The sequence below is a fragment of the Cervus elaphus genome, chromosome 10 (assembly GCF_910594005.1).
Source record: "Cervus elaphus chromosome 10, mCerEla1.1, whole genome shotgun sequence".
Classification (NCBI taxonomy): domain Eukaryota; kingdom Metazoa; phylum Chordata; class Mammalia; order Artiodactyla; family Cervidae; genus Cervus; species Cervus elaphus.
Window position 1 is genome coordinate 21,250,014 of NC_057824.1, and position 12,480 is coordinate 21,262,493.

Below are 12,480 nucleotides of genomic sequence, written 5' to 3' on the forward strand. Positions count from 1 at the left end.
TTTATGGAGCCAAACACAGTTTTATATGTTGGGAATTCACCTCGGACAGCAGTCAGTCCCACTCACTTTACCATCAATTTTAATGAGGGAGGATGGTTATAAAAACAATTAAGAGCAAGCAAAGAAAGAAAAAAGATAAATCTAGGCGGTGTTAACTGCTTTGCAGAAAACAAAGCTGGGAATCGCACCAGTGAGCCGCCTTAAGAGTAGGGAAGGGAGAAACATTAGGCAGCCCGCCCTGGAGAAGACGTTGTTGTTGTTCAGTTGCCCAGTTGAGTCTGACTCTTTACAACCCGTGGACTGCAGCACGCTGGGCTTCCCTGTCCTTCACTGTCTTCCAGAGTTTGCACAAACTCGTCCATTGAGTCGGTGATGCCGTCCAATCATTTCATCCTCTGTCACCCGCTTCTCCTCTTGCCTTCAGTTTTTCCCAGCATCAGGGTCTTCTCCAATGAGTTGGCGCTTCTCATCAAGTGGCCAAAGTATTGGAGCTTCAGCTTCAGTCCTTCCAATGAATATCCAGGGTTGATTTCCTTTAGGATTGACTGGTTTGGTCTCCTTGCAGTTCAAGAGACTTTCTAGAGTTTTCTCCAGCACTACATTTCGAAGGCATCAGCTCTTCCATGCTCAGCCTTCTTTGTGGTCCAATTCTCACATTCGTTCATGACTGCTGGAAAAACCATAGCTTTGACTAGACAGAACTTTTTCGGCAAAGTGATGTCTTTGCTTTCCAATATGCTGTCATAGCTGGTAAACTTTGAGGACTGGGCATATTTGTCCAAGCAGAACAAGCAGTGGGTACAATCAGAATGCTCTAGACTGATCTAGAAGGATCTTTGGTTCTTTTGAAAAGATTTAAAAGGCCAGTATCACCATAGATTGGAGGGAGGGTAGCAGTGGTACCAAATAAATGGACTGGGATTAGATTGTGTGGACTTACAGGCCAAGGTAAAGAATTTGTGTTCTTTGTACATCAGGAAGCTACTGAATTTTAGTAGCAGTATGACATGCCTGATTGACTTCTTAAAAACTGGTTTGGCCACTATGAAAAGAGTAAGATAAGATGGTGAGAGTTAGGAGTTTGTTGCCATGTACTTAAGAAATAGAAATGTCTAGGCTAGCATGGTGGCATTGGTGAGAGGGATATAAAGAGAGTAGAAACACCTTTTCAAAGTCTAACCTATAGGATTTTTTAATGGATGGTACAGGATATGTGAGGATTAAGGGAGCATCGAGGCATTATTGATCAAGAATTTTGTTTTGAGGAACGAAGCAGGTGGAGATGCCATTTGCTGAAGGGGGATGTCTTGGTGAGAAATCCACTTCAGAGGGAGGAGGGAAATGAGAAGTTAGGTTTCCATGCCTGAGGTGTGGTTCAGAAATGCCTTTGTTTCTCCTCCAGTGGGAATAGAGTAGCCTCATATAAGAGACAGAACCAGTGATGGGAAGAGGGGAAAACCCTCTTCTGATGTTCCCAGGCTACCTGAGCAGTCTCATTGGATTTCGCTGCTCACAGATCCTAGTTGGCTTCTTGTAGAGGAGACCTGATCAGTTATCTCTCTCAGTTAATGCTGTGACTGTGAGATGGCATGGATTTCCTGAGGAGGGAGAGTATTGTTTTGTTTCTCTCATGTTTATATTGATTGAAAGTTTTCTGTAGGGAGACTTAGTAAACTGGTAGATGATTGGTAGATAGATAGTGCCATGAAGCTGCGTGCCTAAGAAGACATCAGGTCAGCTTTGATAAGAGCTGATAGGTTGATTGATCAATCAAAAGATAGATAATAGAAATGATACAGTTGGATGGATGAATGGATGGATGGACAGATAGACGATAGATGCATTCCATCAGCATCCAGCATGAATGAAATTGCAGCTCACCCTCCACCTCCTATTGCTGACGATCCTTCAGTTCTGCCATCTCCCACCTCCTCTCCCTTCTCTTCTTGCCTGTTCCTTTGATGCCAGCCCCTGGATGCCAGCCGTTATACTACTGTCCTTTTCAAGGTACTTTTACAAGGTGTAAGATTAAAAATGTCTTCTTTATTTTTTGATTTTATGTGTTCTTTGTGTGCAAAGTATTATAAACCTATACAGCCAATTGTGTCAGTTGCGTATGTAAGCTAACTTTGCTGGACTTACAAACAAATTGGACTTATGCACATGCTCTCAGAATGGAACTTGTTCACATGTAGGGGACTTACTCTATCTGTCTTCCTCAGTGGCTACAGTCCATGGGGTCACAAAGAGTCAGACATGATTGAGCACGCGTGCGCACACACACACACACACACACACACACACACGCTTCCTTAGTGAATCAGTAGGTTGTGGCTACCTCTCAGCTGTTCCTAAAGGTGCATCACTTGTACCAGGCAATGGGATGGCACACCTCTCTCTTCCAGAAAAAGCTCCAAGAATACTTGTCAGAAATACCTCCTCTCACATCACGACTCTCACCACCGCCTTTTCTCAGGAGCATTTAGTAAAGGACTTCTGGTGTTCAACCTTCAGCCCAAGGACGCAAGGTTTCCCATACCTGTCCTTCTCTGTCTTTCAGCAGTTCTATAATAGATGCTTTCACACACACACACACACACAAAAACACTTACCAGAAGGAACAGGAATTAATCACCAAACCCTAAAATATGATCATTTTTTGAGGTGGTGGTTTAGTCACCAAGTGGTGTCTTGCGACCCCATGGACTGTAGCCTGCTAAGCTCCTCTGTCCATGGCATTTCCCAGGCAAGAACACTGGAGGATGTTGCCATTTCCTTCTCCAGGGGATCTTCCCGACCCAGGGACGGAACCTGTGTCTCCTGCATTGCAGGTGGATTCTTTAGCACTGAGCCACCAGCCACCAGGGAAGCCCATAGATTGTTCCCTAAATAGTGTGCAGTGGGTATTTGGTGCAGATAGCTTCCTGATTTGCAAATAATCTTCTTTGCTATTTTATGAAGTAGAAGTTTCTAAAGGGCCAGGATTTATTTTACAGAAAATGCACCATGCAGAACATTTGGAAAATTACAAAATTCTGTTAATCCTATATACAGGTTATTTGAAAGTTCTCTTAGATATCATGCATTGACTAAGAACTTGTATGGTTCTTGAATTCTTTGAAATGTATTCCACACAAGCTATAGTGAATAAATGTCATTTTCTTTGGGTTTTAGAAAGCACTTTGGAATTCTATAGGGTCTCTGGGTTGCAATAAGGAATGACAATTATTAGAATATAGATGCTTGCTCCTTGGAATAAAAGTTATGACCAACCTAGACAGCATATTAAAAAGCAGAGACATTACTTTGCCAACAAAGGTCCATCCATCAAAGCTATGGTTTTTCTATAGTCATGTGTGGATGTGAGGGTTGGACTATAAAGGAAGCTGAGCATGGAAGAATTGATGCTTTTGAACTGTGGTGTTGGAGAAGAATCTTGAGAGCCCCTTGGACTGCAAGGAGATCCAACCAGTCCATCCTAAAGGAAATCAGTCCCGAATATTCATTGGAAGGACTGATGCTGAAGCTGAAACTCCAGTCATTTGGCCACCTGATGCAAAGAGCTGACTCATTAGAAAAGACCCTGATGCTGGGAAAGATTGAAGGCAGGAGGAGAAGGGGATAACAGAGGATGAGATTGTTGAATGGCATCAATGACTCAATGGACATGAGTTTGAATAAACTCCAGGAGTTGGCAATGGACAGGGAGGCCTGGCATGCTGCAGTCCATGGGGGTCACAAAGAGTCGGACATGACTGAGCTACTGAACTGAACTGAACTGAAGAATGTTTCTAAAAGAATTCCGTTTTATGTGAGCTTCCAAAATTTTGCAAACTTAATACAAAGAGATGTGGTGGATTGTCTAGCAGCAATACATGAAAGAAGAACAAAATATTTAAGTTACTAAAGGGGCTCTAGAAAATATGGATATGGGACAGAATCAATTACCATATCCTTTTCAAAATGTTCGTCTGTAGCTGGTCAGTAGTTTCTGTGCTGTTAACGTGTGTAGGCAGAAAATCAAAGAAGGCCATAAATCCATTAAAAAAAAAATACGCCAACCCATTTGACTTGTGGTTAACTTGCAATGATATGAGTTGTTGAATCAAATGTGATAACATTTTTGTGTATTTGTTTTAAGGCTGGAAATTGAATCCAGTTGTGGGTGCAGTGTACAGTCCTGAATTCTATGCAGGTAAAGAGTTTCTCTTTGCATGATGTTTTCTTTGTCTTTTCTAAATGTGCTTTGCCTGCCCATAAAGAGTGGGTTTCATCAAATAATCTGAACCAAAAAATTCCTGTCCTCCCAAGTTCTGAATGATTTTTTTAAGGCAAAACCAAAAGTTTTCAAAAAATTGTAAAAAGGATAGAGAGGAATCATGTAAGTTGCATTGTGATATAATCATGAGGCCATGGCCCCTTGTGATGTTTCACATAGATTTTGCCTCAAAAAAAGCATTGAGATTTTGTTCAAGAGCCTTTGAACAAATGGATGGCTGTTCATGCAGGTTTTCTTTCAATGTGCCTGAATGTGTTTTTCAGCCATACCTTTCCATTTGGAGTTGCATTTTTTTTTTCCCTTGGCAAAGCAGAGAATTGGATTAATTATCCCAATCATGTGGCAGTGAGTTGGAATTGCAAAGAGAATTATTTAGAAAACTAGAAAAGTTAAGTTCTCCTTCTTTCTCCATTAATCAATGTTCCATAGTGGTTCCCTTTCTCTCTGCTTTGCCTTCAAGGGTCTATATCTTTCTCCTCGTCTCTTCCTTGCCACCCACCAACTACCACTCAAATCCACTGTCCCAGAAAACTTGGTCATCCAATTTGGGGAGAGAGTAACCTGGAAGCAACAGCAGCTGAGACTGGTTTTTTGGTTTTTTTGCTTGGCTTTGCCTGTTAACTTCTACCAGTTATTTTTCCTACTCATGAGCAAAGCTGCATTGAATATCTGGGATGTTCAACCTAATCAACCTTAGTAGATTTGCCATGTGGAGGTTGAGAAGAAGTCTTGCTTCAACATGGCCCTTGCTTTTTAATAAGGAGAAATCAATGACCCATTGGTCTGTATCCACTCCTTTATAATCTCTTGATGGTAAGCCACTCACCTTGTTTTGTCTCTTCTGAGATGCTCTGCATCGGTCATTTTCCTGAAAGTCCACACTGACCTTAGTGGATGACAAAGGGGTATAGGAAAATTTGATAGCTGCTCTTGAACAAAAACCAACTTGAGTTTAAAAGATGGTAAATCTGGAAAGGCCTGACTTGATAGCTGAATTCCAGATTTTAGATAGACAGCGTTTGGAGTTGTTCTTCATGTATGAATTTTATTACAAGCCTGGGCTACATCAAGAGACTCTAATAGTGAAATAGTTGTGCTGACTCTTATGGGGGGCAGAGGGGGAGGGACCTAGCTTTGAGACTTTCCATGATTATGTGGGGGGATCCACTTCCCAAGAGAACACATAGCAGAGTAAGGAACGTGGATGTTACTCTCAGGCACCCTGGGATGGGAAGCCTGGCTTCTCTGCTTACCAGCTGTGTGATTCTAGGCAAGTTGCTTAACCTCTCTGTGCCTCAGTGTCTTCATCTGTTCCGTGGGAGGTGGTGGTAGTAACAAAGTCACAGGTATTTATAAGAATTACGTGGGTTGATATATGAAGAGTATTGGTGCATAACCAGCACCATATAAATGTTGGGGAAATACAGATAACTAAGTTAATGCCCCACCTCTCTGCCATAGGGGAAAGTTAACTGAGAGCTGATTCTGCTGATTTTTTGGGTGACCCACTAGACTAAAAGATTCACTTCTCAAGGTGAGAGAGGACTAGTGCTTCAGGGCTTAGGGTATCCAATCCAGGGGGCACAGACATTGCTGGGGTTGTCCAAAGCTCCAAAGAAATGAAATCTCCTGAAAGGGCAAGGAGGAAGTTGGAAAGCAGCTTCTGTGTATTTGCAGGTGGTGCCCAGTGAGATGGGGCTGCTAGAATAGAAAGGTGGCAGATTTTCTCTGTGTGTGTGTCCCAATGTGCATGTCTTCCCCCCAAAATAATGAGATCAAGAACAGGAAGCTTGACACTGTCCTTTGAGGAGGTAGAGTATGAATGTGTGAGTTGAGTCAGAGAGAAGAAAGTGCATTTTTTCAGCCCCATGCAATATAATTACTGTTCACCTTTGGCTCACGAAACCAGGAAAGCACCAAATATCTCCCTTACAAGTGATTTCAGACCTCTTTGCATGTATATGAGTATCTAAGAGGTTGTCAAAAGAAACCATCCAGAATGACTTACACATACAAGAATAAATGGATCGGCATAACTCTTAGAGCCTTAGAGCAGCCATTGAAATGAGCCCTGGGCCCAGCCTCAAAAGTCAGATCACTGGACTCTAGGGAAAGAATCAGTTATTAGAAGGGTTACTATTGACTGAGTATTTTTTGGTCAGGCACTGTTTTAAGCACTTTACCTAAATTAATGTATTTGAATCCTCATAGCAGTTTTCCAAATGTAGCAACTAAAGTCCAAAGGGTTTGCATCACGGGATTAAGATTTCACAGCTGGTGAGAAGCTGGTTAGAATTGAAGTGAAGAGCCTGTGTTCTTTGCAACCAGCTTATTCTGCTTTATTTTTTACGAATGTTGGAAGTCATCGTTCTTCCTGAGCATGCCTTCTGATAGTAGATCACGTTACTACTCTGTCCAAATAAGTCAAATTAAAGAGAGAAATGAAACGATCATTTTGGATTATTCCACCCACCACGCTTGCTGCTTGCGCTCAGTCGCTCGCTTGTGTCCAACTGTTTGCAGCCCCATGGACTGTAGCCCGCCAGGCTCTTCTGTCCATGGGATTCTCCAGGCAACAATACTGCAGTGGGTTGCCGTTTCCTCCTCCAGGGAATCCACCATCACATTTAGATGTATTAACTGATTGTGTCAGGGGAAGTTTTCAGGAGCCTGGAAAACTGAATTATTATTTCTATGGGCTGCTCCAGTAAACTTGAATCTTGAAAAAAAAAGGAGGCGGGGGGTGACAGATGAGTAAATGTTACTTGAGGAATCTGAATACTTGTGTTTGGTGTGGCCACTATCTGGGCCGTCCTTCATAACCAGAGGCTGTCTCTTTTTGCCTGTATGTTTGTCTGTGAAGGTAGACAGTGTCCATGAGTGCTCAGTCGTGTCCTACTCTTTGTGACCCCATGGACTGTAGCCTGCCAGGCTCCTCTGTCCATGGGATTCTCCAGGCAAGGATACTGGAGTGGGTTGCCAGAGTTCATGATATTCAGAAATCTGGGAAAATGTTGCTGCAAACTCAACACTCCAGAACAATTCCTTTGAAATACTTGAAGACCCATAAACCCTGAGAATCCTGCTAGCCTCCATTTGAAATTTCAGGCACCTGCGTGTGAGGAATGCATATATGCAAAACAGAGCCGTAGAACGTATTCATTTCCATAACCAGGTATAATGCCTTATGTTATCCGTTTAAATACCCATGACTAAGAATCTAGGGGGCATTCGAAATTTCCCCAAGTATAAAAATAGTCAGGATTTATCTTGGAATTTTGAATGTGCCCCAGAGCTGAAATGAAGACCATGTCATTGATTTGCTGTGGGTATTTCACAGGTCAGCACTGTATCTACCTGAGATAGAGAACCAGCCTTATTTTATTAGTCATTTCTATATATAAGATTTTTGCATTAATGACAAAGATCACCATATCCCCATAGTATAATCATTGATTTTCTGAAGCTTATGCAGAATTAACAGCCCAGCCTCCAATTGTCTCCCAGAATGGGGCAGGAAAAGTCCACATATTTTGTAAATTAAAATCAATATTTTCAATTTCTCCTTAAGGTAATTTTCCTAATTTAGTGGACTTTTCCCTAACATTTATTTTCTCTTTAATTATAAAATGGCAGGTTATTGATTTTCGTCTATACCCTCTTGACGCCCTGAGTGCATTTTTATTGCTAATGCAGGGTGGGGGTAGGGAGAACAGTTACACCTCTTAATGAGGATCTTTAATTACTAGCTGAACAGTATTAATTTGCTTTGATAAATTATGACACACACTCTCCCTCACACACACGTTCCAGGGGAACCATTTAGAAACCTGTTATGAAAGGTCTTTCACTGGGGGTGGTTTTTCTGAACTCTCATCAAGTTATGCCTACAAGGACTCTTTTAAATGCTTATCCAGTACCAGTCTCCAGAAGCAGATAGACCTAAATCAGCATATTCTATGAACGTATATAAATCTCCTCCAAAGACAAGTGGGTGTTTTCCTATAAAACTAAGCAGCAGCAGTGATGATTTTTTTCTAAGCCTAATGATCTTCAGACTCCTTGAGGCATATTCTCATGACAAATGATTGATAAGTCAATAGAAAAAAAAAAATGCCCAGGTGAGTTTCAAAGACTTCAGTCAGCTTCTATGAGCATTCCATTTTAGAGTCAAAATAAAATTGAATGTACTAAATAGAAGTAGAATATCTGCAAATACCCGTTGCCAGTGTGTGCATGCTAAGTCATTTCAGTTGTGTCTGACTCTATGAAACCCGAGGGATGTAGCCCCCAGGCTCCTCTGTCCACGGGATTCTCCGGGCAAGAATACTGGAGTGGGTTGCCATGCCCTCCTCCAGGGCGTCTACCCGACTCAGGGATCAAACCTGAGTCTCACGAATTGGCAGGTAGGTTCTTCACCATTAGCACCACCTGAGAAGCCCATTGCCAGTAGCATTTCTCAAGTTACTTAGTGTAATTAGAAATAGGGCTTTTAATAGGAGACCTCAACAGGGATCTTACACTTTCCCTGTCATTGTGACAAGTTCCCTTTGTCATCTAATAAAAAGATTTTTTTTTAAAATTATATCCTTAAGGGATAATCAAGATATCAAGCCAACAAAACTGTTGATGGAGAGCACTTTTAATCTTCACACATAAGTGAAACAAAATTAAAATAAATAACAGAAGGCTATACACAGTTGTCGACATGGCACTGACAAATGGCAAATTCATCCATTTCTTAGTTGCTGGTAAGATGGCTACAGAGCTCACACACACTGTTTATCATATCTGCCAACTCATTTCAGTGATTAAATATTCCATCAGTGGGGCTATAAGGCAGCAGAGCTTAACAAGATTCATAAGATGCACCACTTGAACAAGCATAACTCACTTCTTTGGATGGGGAGCACCCCGCCTGCAGAGGAAAATTGGAACAGAGTTAAATTACTCCACAAGTCGTTATCAGTGGAGAAAAGAGATCTTCCAATGCAGTGCAGATCTAAGATAGGGTTAGGTCCTAATGACTGGAAACACACAAAATCAAAAGGAGAGAGATACAGAGCCAATTAACTTGGAAACCTTGAAGATGATGATGATCAATAGTCTAGGTGACACTATTATTATTAGTGGATTTGGCAGTGGGGAGAGGGGGAAATAAGGGGTCCTGAGTGAATCTTCCTTCTGAAAATAAATATTTCTGGTTTGGGGGGGGGCGTGAAACAAAATGACACGTACTCCAAGAAGGGCATAGATGGCTATAAAGTCACATTTGAAAAGTGGCCAGGTCTTATAACTAGGTTATCCTGGGGTTATAGGGAGGATCAGATACAATAATGAGTATAATAGAACTTTGCAGCCTGTAAGGCAAGATAGAAATATAAGAGATTAGTGTGATCACTGAAGTCGCCTGGATTGATTGTGTCCACGTCAGCACGAACCTGGCCATGGACCACGTGACTTGATACCAGGCTGGGTGATGGGAAAGAGGATTGGAATCTCAATATAAAGGTTAAAAATGAAGAGGATGGATGAGCACTGTGAGATTGCACGTCTCGAAAGGGCAGCTGTATTTGACCTTGGATTACCTGAACCAAGGTATTGGTTTTCTGTGAGCTCTTGGTCACTGTGAACCATGATTCATCTAAGAATTGGGTCAGGAGAAGGTTAGATGTAGGTCTCCCTGCCAGCTGCCCCTCCACCCCCACTTGACTTTGTTGAGTCCATTACAACTAATAGAATGACCTTTAGCCACACTTTTGGATGGACTTCTTTCCAATTTCATTCCTGAAATTTGGATACAGTAGCTTCTGACAAAAGTAAGATTTGTCCAGAATCTGGGTTAGCCTGACGTTTGTTGCTGTTGAAAAAATTTGGTCACAGTCCTAGACTTCGGGTTGGACTTGGGGTAATCTACCAAAAGACTGGGTATCAAGCATGCCCAGTTTTGGGTGATGGTCTTAGCATCCTGAAAGAGTATGCGCTTAATCGCTCAGTCGTGTCCAACTCTTTGTGATCCCATGGACAGTAGCCTGCCAGGCTCCTTTGTCCATGGGATTCTCCAGGCAAGAATCCTGGAGTGGGTTGCCGTTCCCTTCTCCAGGGGATCTTCCCTACCCAGGGACTGAACTCACATCTCCTGCGTTGCTAGGTGGATTCTTTACCGCTGAGCCACCGGGGATGCCCCCTCACGGCCCTGCACTTCCTTGTATCCCCCCCGGAGGACCAGCCCTGCCCGGACTCAGAGCCATGGCGGTGAGGAGCCGCTCTTCATGCACAGTGACCTTTGGCTCGGTGATATTTTGTATAATTTACACATCTGCCAGACTCCAGTGCGGTGCCCTTCAGTGAACTGGAACAGAAGAGTCCAGATTGAAGTCCCCAAGCAAAGGATTTTCAGCCTGGAAATGTTCCACTTCAAAGAGTTTATCTCGTACATCTGTTTACCTTTGCCTCCCCTTTCGGTTGCAATTCACTGTGCTTCTCCCCTCTCCACCCTGCATCTGTCTTAGCAGATTTCAGCCCAGCCCAGCCCACATTTGGCCTTAATTTTTATCTGCGTCCTTCCCTGTCCCACAGAGGGACTGCAGCTCAGCTTTGATGGAGCCCTGTGGGCATTTTTGATCTTCAACCAGGATTAGAACTTGCTTATGTGCTGAAAACGGCATTTCCTAAATAAACGTGTCCCCATTCTGTTGCCTGGAAAGGCCATCAAGGCAAGCTCCCCCCAAAGCGAGGAGTGACGGGATGGTCCTTGTAGGAGATGCCCCACCTTCAGGCCATGGGAGGAGGATGAGGTTCAGGTATGTGGCTCTGGATAAATTTCACAGGGAAAGTTCTAGGCTACCCTCATCAATATACTCAGCAATATGAAACATCGCAACATAAGCCAACTTTGGGCACTTCCTCTGTGCCAGATTCTGCCTCTCCTCCCATTCTTACAAAAATGTTATAGCCTTATCGTCATTATAGAAATTATGAAACCAAGGTTTCGCAGAGAGTTTCTCTCATTCATTTAAATCACGGAACTAGTGTGTGAGGAATCTGTATATCATATGAGCATAACCCTTTTCTGGGCTTCCCTGGTGGCTCAGACAGTTAAGATGCAGGAGACTTGGGTTCGGTCCCTAGGTCGGGAAGCTCCCATGCAGAAATAAACACAAAGCTTATGCCCTGGGGAGGTGTTGTGTTTCTGTTTAGCATTGCACTTGGTAGCAGTTACACAGTTCTGCAGGAGCCCATGAGGTCAGCTGGCTGTCACTCAGTTACATGATGTCCATCAAGGAAGGGCCAAAGACAGAGGCTGTGAATAAATTCACACATACCACTGGCTTCCCTTAACTCATCCTTTATCTCAGAGTAACAGCCTCGAGGATCTGGGAAGCATCAAGCACTGTGGCAGGCGCTGGGGTAGCAGTGATTCCCTCCAGAACTTGGCGGAGCAATAAAGGATTCAGACAAATAAACTCAGGTATAATAAATAATGGGCTTCCCGAGTGGCTCAGTGGTAAAGAATCTGCCTGCAATGCAGGAGATGCAGGAGACATGGGTTTGATCCCTGGGTCAGGAAGATCCCCTGGAGGAGAGCATGGTAACCCACTCCAGTGTTCTTGCCTGGAGAATCCCATGGACAGAGGAGCCTGGTGGGCTACAGTCCATAGGGTTGCAAAGAGTCGGGCATGACTGAAGAGACTTGAGCATGCATGCACACACATAATAAATAATGGTACCTCCTGAAAGACTGGAAAATAGCCAGGCTCTCTGCCTTAAAAGGGGTGCCATAAATTAGTTGTGAAAGGATAAGTAAGAGTTTGCCAGGAAAGAAGGCAGAGAGAAAGGCATTGTAGAGCTGAGTAAGAAGGAATTTGGTAGTGTACAAAGGAGTTTCTCAACCTTTATCTTCAGAATCCATTGAGAAAATTCTAAAAAGAAACAAAAATAATACAAGTACTTGATGTTCATCTGAGATGGGAATTACTGGGGCAAAATCAGGTTTCTCCAAAGGCTGCAAAGTATTGACTAAGATCAGAGAGAACCTTTTAGAGAAAAGTTGCAAAAGACTTGATAATACCATAATCTGGATTCTGGAATTTATCTTTTGGTGGTTGACAAAGGCTTCCCTGGAGGCTCAGACAGTAAAGAATCTGCCTGCAACGTAGGAGACCTGTGTTCAATCCCTGGGTCGGGAAGATCCCCTGGAG

General features: G+C 42.9%; 1 protein-coding gene across 19 annotated transcripts in view; it reads left to right on the plus strand.

Moving 5' to 3' along the window:
- The window catches only part of RBFOX1 (RNA binding fox-1 homolog 1), a 1,671,014-nt gene that overhangs the window by 1,551,598 nt on the left and 106,936 nt on the right, over window positions 1–12,480 (plus strand). For all 19 annotated transcript variants that reach the window (XM_043914258.1, XM_043914265.1, XM_043914257.1 and 16 more), the window contains one exon: window positions 4,142–4,195. In XM_043914258.1, coding sequence (XP_043770193.1) covers window positions 4,142–4,195 — 54 coding nt within the window. The remainder of the gene's footprint in view (window positions 1–4,141; window positions 4,196–12,480) is intronic.